Here is a 27,352-nt window from a genome sequence, read left to right as displayed (position 1 = left end):
CACACAACTCTTCCTCCCAGTTCTTCCGCGCGCGGTGTTCTTAACTGCTAGCATGTTTTCTCTCCTCTGGAAACATGAATTGTGACCTGTGCATGTTCCTTGCACCCCTGGCATGATGCATTAACGTGTTTTGAACTCCAGGCCCTTCCGCTGCCAAGGTGAGTTCCGGTCGGGCGGCCACACCCCGGGGACCTGGGCGGTGCTGCGGGGCGCCAGGCGGGAGCCGGACGAGGAGGCTGCGCTCTGGGTTGGGCGGGGTGCGGGGCTAGGGCTAACAGCAGGCTCACTGACGGTTTCCCGGAAACCACGCACATGCTGTTGCCACTAACCTCAACCTTACTCGGTCCTGACCGGCTCGGCTGCTCTGTGTGTATGTCGTCTCCACTCCGTAGGCCCCGCGCCCAGGGCGTGCTGACACGCGTCCTCTGTGATGGTGCTGTTGCGTCTGTCAGTACTGTGACTGTCTTGAGTGGCCACACGTGCAGATCGGCCCGCACACCGTACCTGGCAGGCTGACGTTGGCACCTGGGAGGAGCCGATAGTTTCCACCTGACTCCCCATGTCCGTGTAGTTTGTTCATCTGTTCATTCAGATGTTTAACTGAATGTTCCCTCTCTGTAAGATATTTCAGGAAAATTGATGATGGCTGGGGGCAATTTAAAATGAAAAAGGGAAACATGAGATAAGGCCACACTCTCATCGGACTTAAAATTCTTATGGGAACAAATACTTTCCCAGTCTGTAAGAACTGAGAATGGATTTGCAGACAGACTAAGCGAATCATCTTCCTGTTAGCCCCCTGATTTGAGAGGTTATCAAAATGACTTGATGAGAGGAGTTGCCTGTTTCCTGCTTGACTTTTGGGAGTGGATTTGTGTCACATTAATCTAAAAACGCTTCCTGTATTGAAGTTTATTGTGAGTGAGGTGTTTCTCTTTTAGCCTCCATCACTGTTGAGCAGTTTTCTTTGCTGGTTTTGTAAAACTAATGAAAAATTGATGGTGGGATGAAATTGTAGGATTCTCCCTATGGAGCCTAACCTGTTTTTGGCCGTATTTCTTTTACAATGTGGTGAGAACTATAGACTTTTTCTTGGGAAGATGCTTACATATAAACATTTTGCATGTAACCACAGACCTGTCAACATGCACAGGCTGGAACCTCTGCTTTGGATTATCTGTTGAATTAAATGTTGTTTTCCTTGGAATGTAAAATAACTTCTCTTTATGCTGTGCACTGTAGTGTGAGTGGAAAGAAAGTCATTTTATTTAGATTGCTCTGCACAAGCATTGCATTGTTCTTATGTACTGTCCGTGCATGACACTCACTTTTACATGGCAGAGGTTGAAGGAAAAACTGTCCTGTAAACTGAAGTTCTAGACTTTTCTCCCAGATGCCAGGGAAGGTACTTTTAATAATTATGTCCTGCTTTTTTCAGTCTGTGCTTCACTCTGTTGATCAGCAGCATGATCTGTTTTGGTAATATGGATAGACGGTAGCCATGGTTAATGCGTTTTAAAGGTGCACAAAGAAGTTCCTTCATTTTGATGTTGAAGATTTTCATTTTAATTTGCTGACATTTGCAACTGTATAATGCTTACTCACGTTTTGGAAGAATTTAAGAGTGAAAATTGGAAACTGTCTGCCGTCCGTCATCTGACTGAGAAACGCTTCTCAGGCGGTCTCGGGACCTGCAGATGGATGCCTGTCACATCTGCACTCACCAGCTGACACTGTCTCTCTATCACCTTGAATTCTCGAGCAAGCATGATAATTTAGCATGGGGGCTGCTGGGAGGACAACTTAAAAAGAAGGAAAAAGTGAGACGTGGCCACACTCTCGTTGAACTGGATAATGTGCCATTCCAGTCAGGGTATTGATCGAGTATAACGATTGGAATCTGTGAATTCGAATAATGATGGAAGAGTAAGTGTTTGTGCATTCATGTAGTTAAAAATTGACACCCGTTTGATGACTGATACATGGCCATAACTGCACATTTTAAATGTATTGTTGTTGGTCTCTTTGAAAATACTTAGCTTTTCCTCACACCTGAGAGAGTCTATGTGCTCTTCATTTCGGCTCACAGACCAGATCGACAAGTACAGATACACAGAGGCATTGTGTGATTAAGGATTTAGGTGTGACTGTTCACATGGACAGCTCTATTCCTGATCAAGCGCTGGGTTTAGCTCTGAGATATGGAGATTTAAAGGAACTGTGAGACAGCGGTTCACACTAGGGAAATGAGATGGCCACTTGAAGTAACTCCACACTGTCGTCTGACGCACTTTGGGAATGTATTGCCACAGGGTCTTTTAGAGGTCAGGAAGGACGTCCTCTGACACTGGCCCTTTGGGCTTGGATCGGCATCCTCTGCAATAACATTTCATGCCCCAATGTATGGTGGAATAACCACTGGACGAACATATGAGACACGCAGTCACCATCCTCTGGGAGGGAAGTAGGTGTGTGCTTAGCTCTCTGGCAGGGCTGATTGTCCGGGGAAGGAGCCCAGGGTTCAGACCAAACAATTGAGGAAGCAGTCAGGGTTAGAGAAATTCAGATCTGGGAGAAACCCCTAGCGGAGTTAGTCCCAGATGATCAGAATCTGATCCAGGCAAATCCAGGGACACTGGAGGGAAGAATCAAGAAGAGCTGTCTGTGGCTGGAGTAAGGACGGACGACTAACTAGGATTGCCACCCAATGGCCGGAGGAGCGACCTCATGCAGGCCTGGACCACTGCTGCCCTGTTGGTAGGTCCAGATTGACTTCTTGAAGGAGCTTGCCCGATTCTTGTTTGTAGGGAGAGTAGGAAAGAATGAAAATGGAAGGGAGGGGGAATAAAAGAGAGTGAAGATGGAAGGCAGTGGGGTTAACAGGGGCGTCAGGTTCTCATCTCAATGGAGAATGGACCTGATCTGACCGTTGGGTGGGGTAGGGAGGTGTAAGGATTGTCATTGTTAAGATGAGCTTTGAGTCTTCTAATTGAGAAGTTATCTGGGTTGATCAGGAAAACAGACCGGCTCTTTGAAATTTGCTGCATAGGCCACACCAAGTTACTGATGTGACCGTACATACATTGAAGGGTTTCAGGTGTTTTCCATTTCTTGGTTATCTGCCTGACTTGTTCCTTCTACCCTCAGTGTTTTTCTCTACTCTTCCAACTTTCCTGTTGCATTGGTTTAATTGTTCCTGATCTGAGCTGGTAACCTGATCTTGATTCCTGCATTCTGGCCTCTCCTTGGTATTTAGATCTTGACGCCAGTGTCCCTGACCTAGAATTGAGACCTAGGTTAACCCGATGGCTGCTGGGAAGGGCCAGAGCCTCCACGTGCGGTGTCAGCACCCACAGCCCTGCCCTCCCTGGCCCACGTGATCTCCTCACTTGCAGGCCTCCTGTGTGGACAGGGCTGCTGTGGGAGGAGGTGGGGGTCTGCAGAGCAGGGCTGAGTTTCATTTCCCTGCCACTGCGGGTAGTTTTGTTGATTCTCAAAGGCCCACAGTGCTAGTATTTGATTATCCAGATCACCTGTGGGATGCAGAAGCCATGGCTATCTTTTTTTGAATTGAGACTGAATTCCAGTGTCTTAAGGTCTCATTTGGCTAGATCAGGGGGCTTATTAGGAAGACCAAATGGATAGCCCCATATGATTTCATGTTGCTAATGTTGCTTGAGTGTTGTGAGTGAAACATGTCGTGGAGCACTTCCGGGGAGGGTGGATCCCAAGGAAGTGGCAGGGCTGTGCGCCCCGCCCCCCAGTCCCTGGTGCTGTGGTGCTAGAACTCCTCGTGTGCATGGTTTCTTTTGTTGTTGCTCCCAGTGTTTTGCTGGCTGTGGGTTCTTTCTGTTGACAGAATTGTATGTAAACCCCAGCAAATACAGTAGACCACATTAGTGCTCTTCTGGTTGTCGTGATGGAGCGGAGTTGTAATGTGTTTGTGCTCTTCTGGTTGGTGTGTGTTGTGATGCCTATCCATGTCAGAAGCCCCTGGGGTGACAGCTCTGAGGAACCTTTGGTGTCCAAGTGGGATGGTTTAGAAATGGTCGCTCTAGGTGAATCTAATCAGCCCTTCAGTGTTTCTGAGGACTCTGGATACCTAGTTTCTGAAAGCCTTTGTCTTCACTTGACTGACCCGACTGAATTGTGATGTAGGACTGTATCCCAGCTTGTATGTAATAGTTATTTGGAGAAGCGCCTGTCTTACCGCACCTCTCTCTTAAGTGAGAGAGATGTTTGATAACACCTCTGCACATTTTCTGCCATTCTTTGTTGTCTCACAACCATGCCTCTGAAACTGTGTATCAGATTTCTCTCTTGTCTCACTGTATTGTCATGGCTCCCAAAGTGGTGATCTGTCATTTACGATCTTCAGGCCCTTACGTACTTCAGTGCTGAGGTTAACAGTGTGCTCTTTACATGTGGGTGCTGTCATTAGTGAAGGGGAAGATGATACCACACTTGTCAAGACATATCAAGCTTGTCTTCAGAGCAGCTCGTCCCATGGTGAGGTAGCACGTGTTTTTGGAACTGATCTCACAAGTTGTCTGATGATGCACAGCAGAAATACGTAGAAGGAATTCAGTATTCTCAGTGAGAAGAAGGGCAGGTCCTGCTGTTAATTTGATCAAGATACATTTGAAAGTTCATTAAATAGATTATAAGGACTTGGACGGGCTTCCCAGGTGGCGCTAGTGGTAAAGAACCCACGTGGCTATGCGGGAGATGGAAGACGCCTGTTCAGTTCCTAGGTGGGGAAGGACTTGGATGGTTTTGCAATTAAGAATTGGTATTCTTTCTTCCTGCCTTAGTAAAAGTGTGTGTTTTCGTAATTTAAAACGAATGATTCAACACACACAATTTGTTATTCTTTGGCATTAAAGGCAGTTTTGCATTTGTGATCAGCATTACATTTACTTTTTTTGTTTTCCCTTTTTTAAAAATGGTTTGTTTTGGCTAATGTTGCCATCTTCTTTGACCTTATTAGTGACAGTATTGTGAGGTATCAGGGACATTTTTGTGTGTGATCTGTTTAATAGACTCTAGCAGCGAAGGCTGAGATTCTTGCTGCCTCTGTGGGGCAGAGAATCTTTGTTTTGAAATGAGGAAACTAAGAATGCCTAGGATTTCCTGCAGCTCAGAGGAAAAGGGCAGCCCACGGATGCTCTGCAGTGGTTTCTGGGGTTTCTGCCTTTGCATCTGAAGTGAATTCTAGACGTTGCTGCTGGGAAAGCAGCCTATTTCTTTGTAAGGAGCCAATGTTTGTAAGAATCCAGGGGGCCTTGGGGATCTGAATGTGATCCTTGCTCCCCTAGCCCCCACCTCACTAACTGAGGTTGATCTGAAGTCAGCCACTGAGTGGCAGGGGAGTCTCCTTTGTGTTTTATTCTTAGATACTAACCTTAGGAGGAGCGTTTGGCAGGGAAAGCGTCATGAACAAGGTTGCATGTCTGGCATAGCAGTGCTCGTGTTTGTGGAAAGTGGACACTTTGAAAATACGTTTATTACAATTACATTGATTAAGAAGTCCTTGTCCTCTTCATTGTTAGATTTTCAATGAAATGCTGTCAAACCGTCACTCTGTCCCTCTTTAGTTTCTGTGGAAGAGTCTGCCCGAGATCCCGTGCCTCGTGCCGTGTGGGGCCTCAGTTCCCCGACCAGGCGCTGGACCTGCACACCCTGCAGTGGAGGCGCAGAGTCGCATCCGCTGGACCACCAGGGAAGTCGCGCCTTATCTAACTTTAAGTTTTTGATATCAGTAAATGAAAATTTCTTGTAACTTGAGGCATTTATCAGCACATTGGATTTCTAAACATTCAAATTATAAGAGAATTTAGGTTAGCTTCACCTCTGCTTGCATTTCCAGCGTCCTCGTGAAGGGACAGCTTTATAAGGGGAGGGAAGTTTGTTCTCCCTGACATGCTCCACTTACTTATTTCAAATGGGAGAAATCTTTTCCATACACATTGCTTTGATGTTCATTTAGAAAAACTTTCCTGGTAGGGACTTTTATTACTAAGTATTCTGTCACATGACTCACTGATTATTTAAGTGTTCTCCAACGTGAATCACTTACTGAATTATGAACTAAAATCATTAATTGGAAGCTACTGCTGTTGTAGGAGATGTATGCTTATAGTTAATCCCCTCTTTGAGTCCTTTAGGCCTTTTGAATTAGTTTATTTTATTAATTGCTCACATATAACAAATGTTGCCATGCGACCGTAAAGCTTCAGTATAACTGAGAGCTAGCTGCTCTTGGTCAGTCTCAAAGAATTGGGATATAATAGCAGTCGCTCCCTTTGCTCTGCCCGTCACTTGGACGAGATGTTCAGAAAGCGTGCAGAGGTTCTGCTCCTGGACAAGTGTCCAGGAGCAGAATCTGGTTCATGTTTGAGCAGCAGGCTCTCCAGCAGCCACAGGTTCTCTTCTACGCTGGCAGTAGTGCTCAAGAATATTTTACAGATGAATAGGTTTTCCTCCCATGCTCACAACTTCAAATTATAGCTGTGCCAGGAGCTTTGTCTCCAGTTTGGTTAGTAATAATCTTGTGTATCAGTCAGATACTGGGGCTTCAGTTAGGCCTGCAGTTCAGTAGTAACATGTATCCTTTCTGCAACAGCAGCAGCGTTTTTAGAAATTGGTCCTCAAGAGCCAAATATTGATGATAACTACTAAGGTTTATTGTAAATTTAGAAAGCCATCTAACCAGTGTATGGAAAGAAAAAACAAACTAGCAAGGAGGGCATCTTCTAAAACAGTGTTTTGTAAGTGTGTGTATTAGTATGTTTACACTTGTAAATATAGAAAAGTAGAAAAAAATAGTGAAAGTGAAAAAAAATCTTTAAATCTGTTAATAGTGACAATTCTTCAGTAGATCAAAATCTTTCCCAACCAGAGGGTCATTTGCTTTTTCTTTCCTATTTGTTTCTAACTATCGGAGAAGGCAATGGCACCCCACTCCAGTACTCTTGCCTGGAAAATCCCATGGACGGAGGACCCTGGTGGGCCCCAGTCTGTGGGGTAGCTAAGAGTTGGACATGACTGAGCAATTTCACTTTCACTTTTCACTTTTATGCACTGGAGAAGGAAATGGCAACCCACTCCAGTGGTCTTGCCTGGAGAATCCCAGGGACGGTGGAGCCTGGTGGGCTGCGGTCTATGGGGTCGCACAGAGTCAGACACGACTGAAGCGACTTAGCAGTAGCATTAGTTCTTTGTCCTTTAAATTTAGAAACATAGGATTGTTAAATGTTTTTTAAAAGAATTACTTTCCCAAATTAGTATTTCCACAGCTACACTTTTAAAGTAAAGTGTAAAGTGTTAGTTGCTCAGTTGTATCCCTACTCTTTGCGACCCCATGGACTGTAGCCTGCCAGGCTCCTCCGTCTATGGCATTTTCCAGACAAGAATACTGGAGTGGTTGCTATTTCCTTCCCCAGGGGATCTTCCCAATCCAGGGATTGAACCCTGGTCTCCCGCATTGCAGGAGACCACCTGAGCTACCAGGAAAGTCACACTTTTAAAAGTTATATTTTTAAAACAGGAGTTAATATAATTTAAATGTTTATAAAAATTATCAGTGTTTTGAACAAATATAAATTACATTTCTGGACTAATTTGACTTTTCAAAAATATCTCTTTTGAGCAGACATTATGCCAATGTTGATATAAAAGCAAGAATATTATTCTCCAAATTATGAAAATACACAAATGGAGGTGGGGGTGCGGAGTTTCTTAATTTTAAAAGTATCAGTGTTACTTGTTTTTATGTTTCATTCTTTCTCTTTCTTTCTTATTTATCTGGGCAGGACATTCAGTGTAAGAGTTTAAAATCAGTATATACAAGATGAATTTTAATTTGTAAATTTTATTTGGTATGAGGTACTGTAGCTAGCAAGCAGGCTATAGATTTTAAGTTATAAAATAAAATTTGTTTGTATTTGGAATATATAGAGTTCTTCATTTAGTGTGGAAAAATGAAAATGAGAGACCGACTTCTTTTCCTTATATACCTGCTTATTGTCTTGTCGTGTGAAATACATCTTGTATACTCTGTGCCTCTGGCTTCTCTTCTGTAAAATGCACTCAAGAATTGTAATTGACTGCCTTCATCCCTTTCGAGAGCGAGGACACGTGCCTTGAAGTCTTTGGAAGACTAACTGCTACCTTGTGTATTTTTGTATACTAACTTGCCTTGTAAGTATGTGCTGTGTATTGTTCACAGTGGCGCGGTGTGACATTGTAAACTTTTTTATGAGAACAGCAGCTGTTTGCATGCCTCCACGTGAACCTCTAACTTTGTTACTGTTTCACACTTTCTGAACCTGTTTCTTTGCTGTCAGTAGTGGGAACTGCCCTCTGAACATCTCCGTGTTCAGCACGGATCCTGGGTGGGCAACGGGAGGCGGGGTCCTGGTCTTCTGTGGCTGTCTGCTGGTGTTGTGCAGAGACGGTACTGAGGGGGCGTGGGGATGGAGCGGGACTCGTCACCTGAGGGGCAGACAGACAGCCTTCTGCTTCCTCACTGCCAGGTTTGCTTCCACACGTTATGTGCCCTGCAGTCTGAGTCATGGGTTGGAGGGTCAGGTAGAACTTTGTTTCTAACATACAGAAAGTGTGGTCAAGGGGGAATGCCAGTATAGGGTTTGGGAGACTCTGGTTGTAGCCTGGGGGCTGGTTCTCACTTGTATCTGTTCTGGGCTGTTTTCCACGTGTAAAGGAGGAGGCGGCTGGGCGTAAGGACGCAGGGGGAGCGAAGGGGGCCGTTCTTGCACTGAAAGCCTCGCTTCCATACCGTTCTGAAATGGTGACTAACAGTATGTAGAGTCCTCAGAACTCCTGAGGATTGTTCCGTGTGAACTGGTTCAAGGCTGGCTCCTCAGGACGTCCTTTGTTTTTACATGTGGGGCTGGTTTTCACTGCCCCACAACTTGGTTGCATTCCTAACACCGTGATCAGAGAGCACTTGTGGTTAAAAGCCTGGGTCCCTCAAAGCATCCCTAAGGGCCGTACTGTGCAGGTTTTTTTTTCTAAGTGCTATTGTGTTTTTCAGTGATAAATTGTTCTTATAAGGAAGATTATAATTTTTGTGTGTGGTTATTTAGTATTTGTGAAGTTTGCTTGGAAATTTTCAATCTTGCAGAAGTGGCTTTTCTCTAGTTTGTCGTTTTGTGTTTTTGTGATGTCTTTTGTCCGTCTTTTTCAGAGAATCCGGTCGACAGTGGATGAAAAAGAGCAGAAGCAGCTCCTCATGGATTTGGATGTAGTGATGCGGAGCAGTGACTGCCCATACATTGTTCAGTTCTATGGCGCGCTCTTCCGAGAGGTAGGAACAGGCCATGTGGGTCTTAGCTGACCAGTGGACAGCTACTTAGAATAAGTAAGAGAATGGCAGCATTTGATTCTCATCTTCAGTTAAATTCCTTACATTAGTAATATGTTGATTTCTCAACATTTTAGTATATCACTGTGGTAATTTACTCTTAATTTCTGCTGCTCGTGTTCCTTGGGTTGGGGGTGAATTTCATACTTCAGCTAGTTAGTTATTTTTTGACTGTCATTTGTGAATGACATATTTCCTTCTTCATTTATAAATATTTTCTGTTTTTTAAGAACCTGGCACATCAACTGGCTTCTAAATATGTTACTGTTTTTAGATCTATCTCTTTTGTCCTTGAGCTCCCTCAGTACCCCCAAATCCCCTTTTTAAACCTTTATTCATTTCCGTCATCACATGTATCTGCCTTTAGCACAAGCATTTATTTGTGTCCACCCACAATCCTGAGTAAAATCCGTCAGACAGGGAAATTAACAGCTATGGTAGAAATCCTTTCATTTTATTCCATTTTCTAGATTTTTATATAGAAACTAGAGCTTCAATTTCTTGGTTTCAGGATCATGTTTCTCTTTTGGCCTCTGCCTATTCTGTGTCCTGATGTAGGTTATCACTTCTGCCTCCAGCTCTCAGCATACTTACTGGCTTCTGGTCACCTTGCTACCTAAAGCAGGAAGTGAGTCAGGAAGTAGAGCTGGAGCTATCAGTGAATACATGTGGTGTCCTGGACAGTTGTCACACGCTTGTGATGTTCATTTAGAAGAATGGGACTTGAGCTGAACTCTTAAGCATTTTAAATACTCATTCTCATTTTGAAAATGTTAGGACGAGCTGGTACCGGCGGGTTTGTTATGAACTGGTGAGAAAAAAATGTGTCCCACCCCTTCTCCTTTTTGGGTCTGGGTCACACAGAGTATAGTCTTGGTTTTGTTATTGTTATTGACTTAAAAAGTACTATGTTGTAAGACTGAACTGAATGTTACACTAAATAGAAGTATGTACTAATGGAAATATGAACTCTTACAATTAGAGAAGACCTTAGAGGTTCGACAGTTAATTCTTTGCTAGTCCTGAAGTTTTTATGCATTTTTCTGTACTCTTGATAGATGATGATAGTAACTGGTAGCATTCTCCTTCATGATACTGCCATCCCTTTGTTGAATCACTAAGTTAATCACTAAGTAGTTCTTTCCAGACTTCCTTAGCTGCTTCTCCTACCCTTGTACTTTTGACCTGAGTGTTCATTTTTATGACCTGGTCTGTTGAATTTGTTCACTTTCTTCCCCATTTCACATAGTGTTACATCAGTCACATCGGCACACATAGTCCAGTATACAGACGCAGAGCTGCACCCTGCACTGAAGTGTTATACACTGGCATTCTGTTTGCAAGATGATGAATCTGGAACTTTGTTCATGTTGCACAGGTTATATAAGCGGCAGTGACATTGGCTGAATTTAGCCACCTCCTCCCTTTCTGACCCTACCTCTGTCATATCTTTTCCCTTTCCTTCCCCCCATCTCCCCACTGCCCCCAACACACACACACACACACACGTTTTCAGTGTAACTATGGAAGTAAAATTGACAGTTGGCTGCACTGTGGGATTATCACCATAGTCAGGATAGTGAATGCACCCGTCTCTCCTCAGCTTCCTTGTGGCCCATAAGTAATGCACACTCCTCTCTACTCCACTGTCCTCAGGCAACTGCAGGTCTGCTTTCTGCCATGTGAATTGATTTGCATTTTCTGCATTTTTGTGTAAATGGAACCATACAGCATGTACCACTCTTTAGTTTGTTGTCTTTCACTCAGCATAATTGTTAATATTTTGCAGTTCAGTTTCTTTCAAAGAGTTCTATTCAGGTTATCTGTTTCTTCTTGAGTGATACTTGGTTGTTTGATTATATTTTCAGAAATCTGTGCCTTTTATCTAACCTGTCAAGTTAGTTGGTATAAAGTTATTCATAACAGCTCTATGCTATCATTGTTATACCTGTGGAATCTTTAGTGATGTTACCTCCCTCTCTCTCTCTCACTCCTGATATGATTTGTATATAATTTATTTTTTCCTGATTAAGCTGGCTAGACATTTTGCCTCATTTATTAGATGTATTCCCAGCTGTTTTTTCCTTTCCAAATGAGCGGTGTCTTTTTAACCATTTCATTTTCTAGGTGCTTCCAGTTGGTATATAAAAATTATGTTATTGGTTTTGTCTGGATATTGTCTCTGAAACCCTTATCTTGATCTTAGTAGCTAAATTTCGCTAACCTCCACCTTCCTGTTCAGTAAATCCACATTCAGTAATTTTTATTTTTGTGTTTCAATTGTGTGGTCATCCTGTGTTTTGCTTGAACATGGAAGTAATGTTGCTGTCAGTGCCTTTTGAGGCAGCTCTGACTATTCCTCTTTTTTTTTTTTTTTTTGTAAATGCAGCTCATTGCTACTGTCCCCAGTTATGGCTCAAAGGAACTGCCAGGAGAAAAAACATTTCCATTAGTTATGTGCCCTAGAAAGTACGAGGATTTCTCCCTCATTCCATGATCGCTCTTTGTCTTTTGGTTGCTTTTATGTTTTCCATCCTTTCCCCCTTTCCCCTCATTATCTTAACTCTTGTTTTTAACCCCTGCTGGGCACTTTACTTTGTGCTTTACATAAGTTAACTCATTTGATCTTCATTAGAGTCCACTGAGGATGGGGCTATCCCATTTCATAGATGTGGAGTTGATGGGGCCCAAGCTGATGCAAGTAGAAAGTGGGAGAGCCTGAATGAGTACATCAGGCCTTCACACTCTTAACAGTGATTTTCCCACTTTACTGTTACTGCAGTTAAGCTCCCTCCTCACTGTTTTTCTAAGTAGGTGGGTTAAATGTATTTTTTCTCTAATTAAGAAATTCTTGTAAATCTGTTGAAATGGTGTCTTTAGATAAAAATAAATTCGTGTGTGTGTATTAGGTTAATAGTGTTAGTCTCTTGTGAAGGCTGAAGAGCACTGAAAGGAGAAAGAGATCTCAAGAGGAAGGTTTGGAATAACTGGAAGTGCAGGTTCCCTGTGTCAGATACGCTTTACAAGGTGTGGAGCTGCGTGACTGTGGTAGCAGACGGTTCTGTTTTAAGAGTGAGATTGTTCATCGCAGCAGTCATGACCGCGTGTGCGCTCTCTGCATGTAAATGAGGTGTCCTGCACTGTAGGTGTTGTTAGGAGAGCGGAGTTAAGTCAACTGGATTCTGTTTACGGCTGTGTCACTGTTTAGCAGTGTCGTTCCGAACAAGCCGCTTTACTTCAGCAGGCGTTGATCTCTCAAATAATCCGGGCCAAGTGTTGGGGTGGGAGGTCTGTACGAGAAAATCTCTGAAGATACATCTGGATCCAAAAATTAGTAACCACACGCAGAATTTTGTAAAGGTAGTTTTTGCCATCATCCCAGTATCTCTTTGCATTCTCCAGGTGCGTTGTAGTCCTTGTTTACATGTGCACACAGCTGGCAGCGCTGTAAACATGGTGTTTGCTCACAGTCGTGTTTGCTCATGTACGCCTAGTGAGCTGTATGGCTTTCAAAATAATTGTATTTAATCCTTTTAATAATGTACTACTTTTTCTTGTGAGATCGTTCAGAGGTTTCTAGTTTGTTTTTGTTTCTTTTTTCCTTTTATAATTTATGAACTATTTAAGTTAGGTCTCTAGTCAGGGAGTGAGCCTATCAAAGAGTATAGGCACTTTAATTTCTCTTGTTTTATTGTCAAATTGCATTCAGGCTGGTTTAAAACACCCTATAGCGCTGCCAGTAGGTTTTGAATGGTTTGGTGTGGTTATAGCCAGCATTTGTTCATTTAAGGCGTGTTTATTGAGCCCTTGTCCTGGTGGAGTATGTGTTCCAATAGGAAAGATGAGTGAGAAACATAAGCAGAGAAGAATGGTATTTTATATTAGAAGATGGGGAGCACTCTACGAGTAGAGCAGGTAACGGGATGTGAGGAGGATGACTTGCCTGGGAATCAGGCATCTTCAGCCTTGGCCACTGAGAAGGTAGTGTTTGAGCGAGGACTTTAGGCATTGGGTTCACTTTATGTATATTTTTTTCTTTCTTTTTTATGAATTTGAGAAGCTGACATAATATCTCAAGATTACTGTAATCTGTTTACTTTCTTAGTGAGAACAGTTTCCCACATATTTTCTATTTTTATATTTAATTTTGGCAAAGTTTGAAAATTTCATGAAAATCCAAAGGTTTTCTATGTAAGACTGTGCCTGTCCTTAAAATTAAGAGTGGAGAAAATTGGGCAACTAAATTTGTGTTTGAACATGAGAATATTCAGTCCAGGGCTTTAATAAGGAACAAAAATTACCACTCATTTAAAGTTAAAAAAAAATTCTTCTCCCTTTGTATTTCTGTTTTAAGTGAAGGAAAGGTGTGCTTAATGTTAAGCTGTGTAAGAGTGACTTGTGTCTGTTATTTTGTAGGGTGACTGTTGGATCTGCATGGAACTCATGTCTACCTCGTTTGATAAGTTTTACAAATATGTATATAGTGTATTAGATGATGTTATTCCAGAAGAAATTTTAGGCAAAATCACTTTAGCAGTAAGTACCTGGTTTTCAAATTGTTCGGGCTATATATACTTGCATAAAGATGCTGCTGGAGTTATGAATGTCCTTCACAGAATGTTATTGACCTTCCTGGAAAATCATTTGTAAAAGGAAAAGAGACAAAGTCTCTTCGGTGGGGTCATTAACAAAATAAGTCAAGAGAACAATTTTCAAAGTACCGATCTACAGATACTTTTCATTGTTGAAAAGTACATATTGAAGTCGTACATTTCAATAGTAAATACTGCAGTGTTCTTGTCATTAAAATCGTAGTGAGCCATAATAGATTGTGCTGTAAATAAGGCTAGAAAAAAAGCAATTTTCTGTTCCTCTTTCCCTTGTTACTTTAACTATTTTTAAATAGGTTATATTATTACAGTTCTCCTTAAATTAATTAGAATTGCAGCAGTTTCCCTGAAGTTCTTTAAGTGAAACTCTTAGCCCAAGTCTATTTTCTTTTGCTTTAAGATTTGGGCTGTTCTGTCTAAACTAAAATTGTTGACCAGCAATTTCAGTTACCAACATTACTACTAATTTGATAAAATAACTACCATAGTTCAAAAAAAAGAAAAGAAGTACTGTTTTGCTTATGTATTTATAGTTTTGAAAGTGAATTCACGACCATTTTCTTTCTTGTTCTTGTAGCTAACAAAGGTCATTCACAATTTTTTCATAAAAAGTAAAACATTTTTAATAGGGTATAATTAATAAGATTTCTTAGAAACCCCTGAGAATCTGAATTAATGGTGACCTGGGTTAGTGGATGTGTAAACTAAACTTTATAGGAAACTGTAAAATAGGTTTTCTGGTTTCATGTAATCTCCTCTTTCTTCCCTGCCTCCTCCACATCCAGTATGGTCTGCTGTTAATTGTCAGTTTATATGTTTAATCACTAAAGGTTAATATTGCAGTATATAGATAGCCTCTGAACTGTTTTTTAGTTGTAAGAAATGTGTGTGTATAATTGGGCTTTAAAAAGTCAGATTAAACCTAGTCATTATAATATTAAGATTCATAGATCCCATGTTAATATTTTAATTTATTTATCTGAATTAATGGTTAATTTAAATGTTTTATGAGCTAAATGTTAAGATATATACCCTTTCATATAATTTTATAAAAAGAAGCTGTCTAGTATAAACAACCTTATACTAGAAACTTGTTCATTATTCAGACAGGTATATGAAGTTTTATGTTGTTCAATTTAGTCATCTCTCCAATATACCAAACCAAGCTTTATTTTGGAGCTTGGTGCTATTCATAATTACTATAATAGAATAACAGTAGAATAATAATAGCTTATGGTTATTGAGTGTTTATTTGTGTCAGGCCAAGATCTCATGACATTTTATGTTCATAGCAACTCTCAGTGGTAAATAGTGTAACCCCCTTTTTGCAGATGACAGATCTAAAGCGTGAAGAGTTTAAGTACTTAATTTGCTGTGAAATTCATACATTTGTAAGTGTAAATGATTTAAGTCCAGGCAGCCAGACCCTAGAATGCAGCTGTTAAGCGCTCTATAACAGGATGATCTAGAAATTGGAAGACATAAAATGATTTTATCTTATATTACAATATATGTAGTATGTACTAATAAATCATTTATTACATATTTGCCTGTGTTTCTAGACCTGGTGATCATCTTTTATATTAAGCACAACATTCAAGATTACTTTGTGTTAAATCCCTCTTGCTAGTTAAAAGCCCCTTGAACAAGCCTGGCTGTGTGAAACATTTGAGCTTGTGTTTCGCTCTTCTAACCCTTGATGGCTTGATGGCAGTGGAGACTTGACCTTCCTAATGGTTGGCTAGTTTGCCACTTCTCTTTTAGTCTGAGACTGTAGAAATTTTAATTCAAGTCTGTTTCCTCTAATCCTTGAGAAATCTTTGATTTCTTGATCATGAGCAGTGATCAAACAGTAGGATAAATTCTGGCTCTGCAAACATAACTTTGCAGGTTCCATATCCAGTGAGGGTGAGTGAGTGTGAGAGTTTGGAAAAACGTGCTAAACAGGAACCATGACTATGGGATCCTTTTGAATTAAATATATTAATATCTATTCTTGAAAAGTTCGATGGTATGAGAAAGATTTTACAGCTTTTTAATGACTCATTTTAAAATTGGTAAGTTACCTGTTTTTTAGCTGTCAGAGAAGAGTATATAAAGAAAGCTAAGTTTTCACATCTAAAATCATAATTTAGCATCTTCAGTTAACATAGAACAGGGACAGGATATTGAAATACTCAGCTTAAAAGAAGCTGAGACCTACCTGAGCTGTAACTTATGACCAACTGCTATGCTGTTTGGTTAGAAGGAAACTGATGGCTTGTCCTGTCTTTCTCTGTTTTTTCTCCCTAGACTGTGAAAGCACTAAACCACTTAAAAGAAAACTTGAAAATCATTCACAGAGGTGGGTATGACTGTAGCAGCCTTTTTACCAACTAGGGTCAGTTAGCTTTTTTGCTGTGATTAGAGTGCTTTTGATTACAAGTAATAGAAAAGCCCATTAACTGGCTTAAAGTTCAAAGAAACTCATTATCTGTCATAGTGAGTCCAAAGGCAGGGTGGCTCCAAGCGCAGTGGTTAGGCTGAAGCTCTCTCCGTTTGGCTCTGCTCTCCTTAATGTGTCGGCTCCATTCTCAGGGGAGTAAAAGCTGAAGCAGGGCCTGTGTAACATCCGGACGTGTCGGCTCCTTGAAGAAGCAGCTTTCTCTCCTCATGTGGCTGTCTTAGGAGCAGAGAAATCTTCCTTATGTCTCTCTAGTATCTTCTCTTGTCTCATTCACCCGAGTTTCCTCATGCCCTCACCTAAATGAGTCCCTTGTGAGAAGCATTAGTCTACCCTGATAAGCTCAGGCCAGTCAGGACTCAGTGCTTGGAGGTATGGGTGGACCTACACTGGAGGCTGGAGATCCCAGTAAAGCCGAAGTCCCCAGAGTAAGGACGGCCTGGTTAGGAGCGGATGCTTGATAAGCAGTCAGCTGTGTCAGTGACAGTAAGCACTCTTCTCTGGAGTTTTTGGTAGATCACCTTCTGAGTTATAGACAGATACTTTTGTATTCTATATTTATTTTTATCCTTACTTTTTATTCATAGAGCCATGACAGTGACAATGAAATGGATTGAAAGATTGAGAAAGGTGCAGAGAATTAGTGAGTGAGGGGGAGAATTGGCCAACTAGCTGGTTTGCACCAACTGGCCGAATTAGTTGACGGTCAGTGAGGAGAAGGTGGTAACCTAGGGGCCATTGTGGCCAAATTGTGTAAAATCTGGTGAAACAAATGAAAAGGACTTAGCTTTCCCATGTGTGCAGAAAAGTGCACTCACTGTGTAATAGGTATTTTCCTTTCCACAACCCTGTTAGGAATTGTTGCTTATATTTTGTAGACAAGGGGATCATGGGTGCTAAGTGAGAGTTCAAAAGCTTACTCTAGGTAGAGTTGTGAATATCAGACCTAGGGCTCAAACCTTTGCTTTTCTGACCCCAGAGCTTGTGGTCTGATGAATGTACTGGGTTGGATACTCTTCTTAGTTAGATAAAGCTCTACTTAAACAAAATTGTGGGTTTAAAATTTGTGTACTTTGCATTTAGTTGTATCATCTTTGACATGTATTTTAAAGTAGCTTGGGCTTCCCTGGTAGCTCAGATGGTAAAGAATCCACCTGCAGTGCAGGAGACCTGGGTTTGATTCCTGGGTTGAGAAGATTCTCTGGAGAAGGGAACGGCAACCCACGCCAGTATTCTGGCCTGGAGAATTACATGGACTGTATAGTCCTTGGGCTCACAAAGAGTCGGACACGACTGTGCAACTTTCACTCACTCGCACTCATAAAGTAGCTTAGTATTGTGCATGTTATGACTGTTCAGTAATGAATCTGAAACAAGTAAATGAATATGTCTCTTGATGAGAACAAAGAAAACTTTATAGAATGCCTAAATTTAATATAAGGCATTTTTTAAATAATGCGTTTTTAGCATTCAGAAAATTTTATCATCTTCTTATCTATCTGAATTTTACGGACTTGATCACTTATGTTTCCTAACATTTTTCCAACATTTTTCCTTGGACTTCTTCAAAATATAGCTCATTTGATTAATTACTTGAACGTTGAATGACATCTGTGTCTTGCAGATATCAAACCTTCCAATATTCTTCTGGATAGAAGTGGAAATATTAAACTCTGTGACTTTGGCATCAGTGGACAGCTCGTGGACTCGATCGCTAAGACAAGAGATGCTGGCTGCAGGCCCTACATGGCAGTAAGTGCAAGTCCAAGCCTTCTTGCCTGACAGTCATTGCACAGAGAGCCTGTGCCCTTTGGTGCTGTACTTGCAAGGAATCCGCTTTAGTCACGCAGTTTCACTATACTAGAGTATTTGCCTCTTCCATGAAGACCAAACTCAGTTCTAACTTTGCTATGAAACTTGTCAAAATTTTCCCGGTGAACTCCTGCTTCATGGTCTTACTCTGTTCTTCTTGCCTGGCACTTAGCATATATGGTCTTTTCTGATTATTGTTTTTTCATTATATTCTAGTTAGTTCTCCAAAGGCCTCTTTGTGTTTCTAGACCAACCCTCCCCGCATGTTGTCTCGACTGTAGGAGGTGATACTGTAGTAGAAACATGGGTAATGTAAGTGGTGCTATTTCCAGTTAGAGGAGAATGGGAATACAGGTTCCTCCCAGAACTCAGTATGTCTCATAGAGTCTTTAGGGGTGGAGGAAGCTCACTGACACTTACAAGGGTGAAGGCCTCAGGGGTTTCCCAACCTGGAGCATCACAGTACCTGCTGATACATAGGGAAGCTGCTTACACTGATAGGTTTATTTTATAACCAGCTAAAATACTCATAGCTTTTTTCTTAATAGGTTTCAGATGGTACTCAAGATACCATTCTGTAATAATTTTTGCCTTTGCTTTCTTCATATTTATTGATCTTTTTCATATCTATCCCTCTACCTACCTATAATCATATATATGTGTGTGTGTGTATATATATATATATTTTTTTTTTTTTTTTTACTTGTGTTTATTTTTCTCGCTTTGCCTAGAATTAGATCATTGTTGATTGACAGTGGTGATAGTTGGATTCATCTGTTGCTTGACTTGAAGGCAAATGTCTTTTTCTGGTTTACTAAGTATATGTGCGTATCTGTGAGTGAGAATGTGTGTGTGTATGAGAGAGAGATAAGAAAGAATCAGGAAGGGCTGTTAGATTTTATTAAACGCCTTTTTGGCATCATTCAGTATATGATGAAATGTTTCTGTGTAGCTGTTGACATGACACATCACAGTCACGTATATTTCCAGTGGTTGAACCATGCTGGCATTCCAGAGGTGATCCCTACATGGTTCATAGTTGATATGCTTAATATGTTTTTACATGTGCCATGTTAGTATTTATGATTGCTACACAAAAACGTTTGAGATTGGTTTATAGTATACATTGTAAAGATATTAGATGGGTTATGCTAGTTTTAAAAATCAAATTGGGAAAATTCTTTTCTCTTTATTCATACATTAAAGTATTGATCATCTAGTGATCAAAGACATAACTTTGACCTCCTTGAGCTCAGAAAATTTTCCCCAGAACTCAGAACCATTGTGCTAGTGTAGTTTTCTGTTCTTTGAGGCTGAACTCCATCTTGGCCAGGTGTCTTTGGGAAAGATAGCTAATTATATGAAAACTGAAGTTTTACTGTTTCCTTAGCATCACACATGTGTGGGTGCATGTGCATGTGTATACATACGCGTGCTTTGCTTTTCTTATTGTTTTAAGTGTCAGAGCTGTTTACTGAAGTGTTTTAAGTACCAAGTATGTGGTAGTTTAGAGTCTGTCCAGTCTCTGTAAATACTCCTCCCTTCGAAAGGTGGTGACTGAGTGCAGCGTTGAGTGTGGACTGAACTCAGTGGCTTACTTCTCATGAACTGCGTGTGGCAGCAGTGAACACATCCTTCTGAGGACAGGTCATAAAGAGGCAGGTGGCTTCTTTTCTGTTTTCTTTCTTGGATAGCTACTTGAGGGGAGCCCAGCTGCCATGTTGTAAAGACTTTCAACAAGCAGCATTACAGAGACACTCATGTGCTGAGGAGCAGGGACTCCCTGCGGTAACTGTGTGTAAGCTTAGTGATGCGTCTTCCAGCCCCGGGGAGGCCGACAGCCCAGGCTGACTGCTTGACTGAAGCCTCATGAGAGACCCTGAGTCAGAACCCCTATCACAAACACACGCTGATGCCTGACTCACAGAAACCTGAAATAATAAATGTCTGTTGGTTTCAACTATTAAGTTTTTAGGTGCTTTGTTACACGAATAGCTAACTAGTACAAAGTGATTCATGTTAATCTTCTTGCTTATTCCTTGCTTTTTTTAGCATGTACGTTCCTGCCTTTTGGCACATATTAAAATTCTTTTTTTTAGCATAATAAATGATCAGTTAAAAAAAGAAATATTGGAAAAGGTCTGTTCTGTGTTACTAATTACATTTGTTCAGCATTTTTTGCCTCTTTAAAAAAAATTGAGTTCAAAATTTGATAACATTGTGATTGTCAATTTCTCCTTATTCCTTGGTTTTTATTTTATGTACTTCAATACTGAGTAACTTGAGTTGTATATTTATTACAAATTATATGTTTTAGGTATAAAATTGTTTTATCTATTACTTTTTTGCTGTTTGGTTCGTGTTACAGACCCTATTCTCTAAGTTGATATTTTCGTATTGAGTTGTTGTTCAGTCACCAAGTCATGTCCTCCTCTTTGCGACCCCATGGGCTGCAGCACACCAGGCTTTTCTGTCCCTCATCATCTCCTGGAGTTTGCCCAGATGTGTTGGTTTTAAAAAGCTTTTTGTTTTTCAAACCCATACTTCCTACTTAGTTTTAGGATACAGGATCTTTAATTCGTTTCGTGGATCTGAAGTGTCTTCTCCTCTCAAAGAATACTTCTCAAAATTTTAAAAATATTACACATACAAATAAAGAATGAACATGTATCAAGAATGTATTTAACTCATTCATGAGAAAACTGGACAGGCAATTTGGTGAAACTGGCTCAAAGAATGTTTGCATAATTCAGTATTTACAGTCACTAAAGAAAGAATATTGGAATGAAATGTCTAATGAAAATATAAAATTGCCAGTTATCTCCAGGTCAATGAAATAACTTTTGGGGGTTGTTGAACAGAAACATGTGCATCCCTACCTAACAAAATCTGCAGGTTATTTTGTAACTTAAGGGTCTTGGCCCTAATGAAACAAGTATACTTTCACTGATTACTTCATTTTATTTTATATAGTTCATATATATATGAACTATATATATATTTTATATAGTTCATATATAGTTTATATATATATATATCATTGTCATTTTATTTTATATAGTTCAAAATATTTTAAAGCTTTTTCTTGAGACTTCTGTGATCTATGTGTTGTTATTTAGAAGTGTGTTGTTTAATCTGCAAATATTTGGGGATTTTTCAGGTTTTCTTTCTGTTAATTGATTTCTAATATAATTACTTTGTGGTCTGAGAACATGCCTTGCATGATTTGTGTTTTTTAACATAAAGTGTGTTTTATGTTTTAACATAAACTAACATAGTTTATGTTAGTGAATGTTCCATGTGAGTAGGAGAAGAATGTGTATTCTGCTGTTGTTGGATGGAGTATTTTCTTTCTTGATTGACTATCTGGGATTATTATGTAATATGTATGTTATCAGGTAGATACATATATTTACAACTAAAAGTAAAAGTGAAAAGCTTCCAGTGAATATTTATGCGACATAGTACTCTGTCCAAAACAGAATGCATAGGTTTCCAAACTAACTGTTGCCGACAGGCAGAGAACATTACACAGTGACTATTGTGCTTCCCTGGACATTTCTTTCAACAGCAGTTACTGTCAGTCTTAGTTAAGGCTCTATTGTCAGCTCTGTGCTACTGACACCCTCTCTCTCTTTTATTCTCCATCCCTGACACTCTTTGTGGATAATGGTCCCTTATTTCAAGAAAATGTGAAGATGCTCCCTTCATAGAAATTACTAACACTGACTTTTGCTGGTTTTATGATAGGATCATATACTGTACTACTGGCAGTGCCTTAATTTGGGTAACAGTTAGACTAGTTGGACAAATATCTTTATTTGATAGAAATACAAATTTAACTTTATGGTGAAGAGTGAGTAGAGCAATTATAATAAATTTGGCTTGTATTTGCTTTTGTGTCTCAAATATATTGTAGTGTGTCCTTATTCACTGAAGCAAAGAGGGATAAGATCCAAAGACTTACTCTTTCCCACCCCCCACCCCCCACTTCTTTTTACCATTATTGACTACTAATCTGGCCCCATGGTAATTCTTTGTTTTTTCCTTTTCTTCCCCTTTCTCCCTTCGTCTGTTCTCAACTTCGGTTTTGTAAACCCTTGTGAATCCTTAGGGGGAAGAGTTAGCCTTGTCTTCCCTTTATGGAGGAAGCCCCTGAGTTGGGTCTTCCCTTGTTGTTTGTTTTCAGTGTAATGTTGACGTCCTCTTCCTCCCTGTCTGTCCCTGGGCATGGGTTCCTCGAGGACTGTGCTGGCCTTCTGGCTGCCTACTCAGCCCTGCTTCCCTTACCTGCGCCTGGGGTGTGTGCGTCGTGAATGACGTGGCTTCTCTTTGTGTTTCAGCCTGAAAGAATAGACCCAAGTGCGTCACGCCAAGGCTACGATGTCCGCTCTGATGTTTGGAGTCTGGGGATCACATTGGTAAGTTCACGTTGACTCTGCCTTGTTGTGCGGGTATGACGAGAAATTTAGAAATGAAAGAAAAGTTAACCAGTCTTCCACCACTCTTAAGAACACATCCTGTGTCTTCCAGTCTTTGATTTTTATATTGCTGTTTCTTCCTGTCCCCCACCCCTCACCCCATGGCTGCAATTGCAGAGACTATATTTTCTAATTGTTGAGAACAAGTTTTTACTTTAAAAATCAAGCTAGAGTTGATTGTTTCCCTCATGGGTCTGTGAAGCTCCTGGGGCTCTTTAATGCAGTCCCTCTGGATCTCTTGGCCACAGATATTCGGAGTCAGAACTACGCTCAGAGCAGGAGCAGGAGGCCGGCTCACCCGGCCTTAGAACAACCAAGAAAGAACTGTCTCACTTCTGGGCTATATTGAAATTTCGGTTCTATTTTAAAAATATATTTATTTGCTGATTTCCCTATACCAAGATTTGTTTTGAAGTCTCAGAATTATTTTCTTGTGCGTGCTGTTTTACCAGGGCTGAGGGGCATTTTTCTGACTTGAGACGGAGCAGCTTCTTCCACATTGGATGTTAATTTTCTATCACTCAGGGTGGGGGAGGTTACTATATCCTTTTTGGTAGGCAGCCCAGAACTTATCCTGCCATCTCCCCGCCATCTTCTTAAGACCCCAGAGCACCAAGACCACAGGTTCAGGGCAGGAGAGTCTTCCTGGAGCTTGTTAAGCAGTCTCCATTTGTTCACCAGCACTGTATGTACTAAGATCCTCTTGCTGAGGCCCACACACCCTGTGAGCTGTCCTTGGTGAGTCATGGCACCACACCTACTGAACTGTCTGTCTAGAGACGTGCAGGCTGACAGCTCAGCTCTGCGCAAGACTCCATCCGGCTTCCCTTGTGACCAAACATGGGGGACACCTCCAGGAGTCTTTTCTCAGCATGAAGCTGCTGACGAAAAGGATTCCTTCCCAGTTACTCAGAAGAAAACACGGAACTTGGGACTCTCTTAGGTCTGGTGACTGGAGCAAGACTTGTAGTTTCCAACTGAGACAGCTATTTGCATAGAAGGATGCAAACAGCTGTCCATTGCATAGAATAAGGATATTCAGTATTCAGAAAAATTCATCAGTGTCCAAGCCAGTTATGCTTAGAAAGCAAGTTTTTACTTTACCGTAAAGGTAAAATTTTTGTCTGTGAAAAGTTTTAACATAGGAATTTTTTTTTTTTGGCAGTTTCCTTTAATACATCTGGCTAAACTTTGTTTAAAAGCAAGGCATTCAGTACTTATAATTGCTTTATAATTTACTTTTCATAGGCATTATTCTCATAATTGTGTAAAAAGGATGAGATGAAATTAACTTCTGAGATCTGAAGTCTTTCACCTTATAACATGCATCCTGCTCTTTCCTTCTCTTATTAAAACCTGTTCTCAGAAATGAATCGAATGCAGTTATTCCCATTGTTATGAATGGTTAGTGAGGTTTGCTTCTTCCCAAGCATTTGTATTTTCATCAACAAGAAACCACAGGTGAAGGAGTGGATTTCTGTGTGCCTGTGTGCGTGCCCACCGGCCTGGTTCCCGAGGCCCTGTGTAGAGCGGACAGTGCCCAGCTAGGGGAGCATTTTTTGGGGAAGAAGGCTTTCCTCGGCGGCTCCCTTTTGGAGGGTGGCTTTATGTCTGCTTGATCGCCTTGCTTTCATGGTGGAAACTAGTACTTTTGACATTCAACTGGACCGACAGAATCAAATCTCAGCCGAGGAAGCTCTGTCTTAGATAGCGCACCCTCTCACGTGCTGTCTCTGATGAGCTTGGGGCCATCTCCGCATATCAGTCACCTGTCAGTGCACATAAAATGGGGTTCATTTAGGCCACGCTGCAGATTTAAACCTAGTTCTTAGGAAAAGCACACAATTTCTGGGTTTCCATTACCCTCCAAACAGAGTGGAAATGAGAACACAGTTCACAAATGTATATGACCTGGGGCAGGTGAGGACTTGCCATCCTGATTTCTGAGTATCACTTCCACTTGCCTGTAGACATTCTGAAAGCTCGTACCTCAACCTCGCCTTGATTTGATTCAAGCCTTTTTCAGGAGTGTCAGGAGTTTTAGAATTGTAATGTGAAGTAACAAATAATGTCCAGCGTATTTTGTTTTTCCTCTGTGTTTTCTTTAGTACGAATTGGCCACTGGCCGCTTTCCTTATCCAAAGTGGAATAGTGTATTTGATCAACTAACACAAGTCGTGAAAGGGGATCCTCCACAGCTGAGTAACTCTGAGGAAAGGGAGTTCTCCCCAAGTTTCATCAACTTTGTCAACTTGTGGTGAGTTTTTGACTTATGAATACTCAAAACCATGTGGTGAAAGGGCGGTGAGGTAATTACTTCCTCTTAGCAATGTTGGTACTTTTTACTGGGGAAGGAGGGCTTATTTGTATCCCTGTGTCCTCTGAGCTGGGACTCTGGTCACTGTGGCTACACGGAAGGTCCCAGCGATCCTGGTGGGGCGTCACTCTTACTCTGCTACTCAGGCGCCAAGGAAGAGCAGATGTGGGTGGTGGAGCAGCTGCCGCCTCCAGATTTCGAGTACCTTGTACAAGAGATACAGCCTCCCTGAGACTCACCCTCTTACTCTGGTGTGGTTCTCACAGTGAACTTGTACCAGAATCCTGTGGACACTTTGACCGAGTTAATATCCTACCAGGTCAGACTTTCAGGAGTGGGTCTCTGTGGTGACATAAACACATAACATAGTCGGGTCAGGCCCAGAGCTCGACTGGTAGAACCATACATTGGCTCAGGGAGATCTTATGCCAAGGAACGCATGAACCCCATGCCTGATGTTTTTCTGTGTTCATCTTTTAATGTGTGGGTGTGTGTGTGTGTGTGTATGGCACGTAAGGATAGATACATACTGATGTGGCAAGAGTACCGTTGTGCCTTGTACTATTTCAATCTGTATTTTAAATAAAACCTGTTTTGTTATCATTTGAATGTTTTTGATAATTATTCTGTTTATCTGACTTGATTTAGAAGTAAGATACATTTGTGAGCAAAGAGCTAGAGTGTTTTGTATATTCTTCTTTTCATTCTTGAAAATGCTTTTCTTTTTCTCAGTTTTTTCTTTCTGGGAATGCTGCTTCTCTCTATTCTTTTTAGATCCTCTAAGACTTTAACATTTCGTGGTCCAGATTGCTGAAGTTTTTCTGTCTTTTATGTTTGGCAGCTTGGCTGCTTTGTGACTTTGTATCTGAAGGAAAAAAAAAAAACCTGACCTATTGTGATGCTTTTGCTTGTGAAAATAAAAATACTCGAGTAACTGTGTCTCCATTTTAATGCTGTTAATTTCTGTGTTATTTTAGCCTTACGAAGGATGAATCCAAAAGGCCAAAGTATAAAGAACTCCTGGTGAGTCTGAGCCTTTGGGCTGGGAGGTGTTTCCTCACACTTGACCTCTCCAGGACGCAGGCTCACTGAGCAAGCCGCTGGCCCTGCTGCTTGACCTTACTGAGCGGTTTTAAAGATGTTTAAAAACAAGGAGATTTGGAAGGACAAAAGTTGTGTCTGATTTTCCTACTAATTTACTAGCTGGATTCTGATGGGAAATTTTGGCTTCAGCACGTTATAAAAACTACCCCCAAGGAACTTTAACCTTCGCTTTCAGGAGCTATTTCCCAGCCTGTGTGTGCGACAAAGACGCGTCTGTAACCATTTTTGTGTTCATATTGCCTTGACTAAAAGCTCTCGTGCAAATTTACGTCCCATGGCCCGTTCCCGCTTCTTTGAAAGTTCTCACCCTTCTGTAGAACTGGGGCTTTTTAAGCAGTACCAGATCTGGCCTTGGCCCTGGGAATGAAGAAAGTACTGTGACCTAATAATGTGGGAGTATTTTAGGAAAAAACCCACTTGTCACTCTTAGCGTCTAGCTTTCCAAGGGTATTAGGTGAAACTCTGGTCCACCCCAGCACTGACTAAGCTTACTGAGTCCGTGTACTTAGCAAAGCTATGGAGAAAAACATCGCTGGGGTTGGAGGACGAAGAAGGGGGCTTGGGAGGCAGATACGCAGCCATGGCATTTGGAAAGTGCAGGCACAAGCACACAGGAGGAGGAGCTGCTCCTGAGCCTCTTTCGGAGTTGAGGGGAGGGTCAGAGGATCACAGCGGAGACTTTGCCGTAAGGTCCCTCTGCTGTTCACGGGGACGTCCTGCATCCAGGAGGAATGGCAGCTGGGGCTCATGCAGTGCTTCTGGGCTCTTGGAGGGCAGTAGAGGCTCCAGCTCTGATCTGTGCTGAAAAACACAGGGGCCCTGATATGCAGATAAGCTTCCAGACCCCACAGCCAGGGGTGTGGGGTATACCAGCACCATACCAACACAGCCACACCAACACCGTGTATGGTATCTCACTAACCTGTGTATGTGGAGCCCAGCCTGGCTTGCCTGCCTGCAGGCCTTCACAGCTCCACCTGGCTGGATCCTGCAGAGCTGGATCTCTGCAGGAACAGTTCCTCCGAGCTCTGATGTGAATCTTGATCACATGTCTTTTCTTGTCTTCCATCCTCTTGCAGAAACACCCCTTTATTTTGATGTATGAGGAGCGCGCCGTCGAGGTCGCATGCTACGTGTGTAAAATCCTGGATCAAATGCCAGCCACCCCGAGCCTCCCCCATGTATGTCGATTGATGT

General features: G+C 41.4%; 1 protein-coding gene across 1 annotated transcript in view; it reads left to right on the top strand.

Moving 5' to 3' along the window:
- Positions 1 to 27,352, top strand: part of MAP2K4 (mitogen-activated protein kinase kinase 4) — a 70,763-nt gene that overhangs the window by 42,943 nt on the left and 468 nt on the right. Inside the window, exons 5-12 of the mRNA XM_010843186.1 lie at positions 9,212 to 9,331; positions 13,805 to 13,924; positions 16,291 to 16,342; positions 18,066 to 18,193; positions 22,597 to 22,674; positions 24,843 to 24,991; positions 26,029 to 26,074; positions 27,235 to 27,336. Coding sequence (XP_010841488.1) covers positions 9,212 to 9,331; positions 13,805 to 13,924; positions 16,291 to 16,342; positions 18,066 to 18,193; positions 22,597 to 22,674; positions 24,843 to 24,991; positions 26,029 to 26,074; positions 27,235 to 27,336 — 795 coding nt within the window. The remainder of the gene's footprint in view (positions 1 to 9,211; positions 9,332 to 13,804; positions 13,925 to 16,290; positions 16,343 to 18,065; positions 18,194 to 22,596; positions 22,675 to 24,842; positions 24,992 to 26,028; positions 26,075 to 27,234; positions 27,337 to 27,352) is intronic.

Source organism: Bison bison, unplaced genomic scaffold (genome assembly GCF_000754665.1).
Source record: "Bison bison bison isolate TAMUID 2011002044 unplaced genomic scaffold, Bison_UMD1.0 scf7180017864180, whole genome shotgun sequence".
Classification (NCBI taxonomy): Eukaryota; Metazoa; Chordata; class Mammalia; order Artiodactyla; family Bovidae; genus Bison; species Bison bison.
Note: the sequence above shows the minus strand (reverse complement) of the source record. Positions and strands in the feature narration are given on the sequence as shown.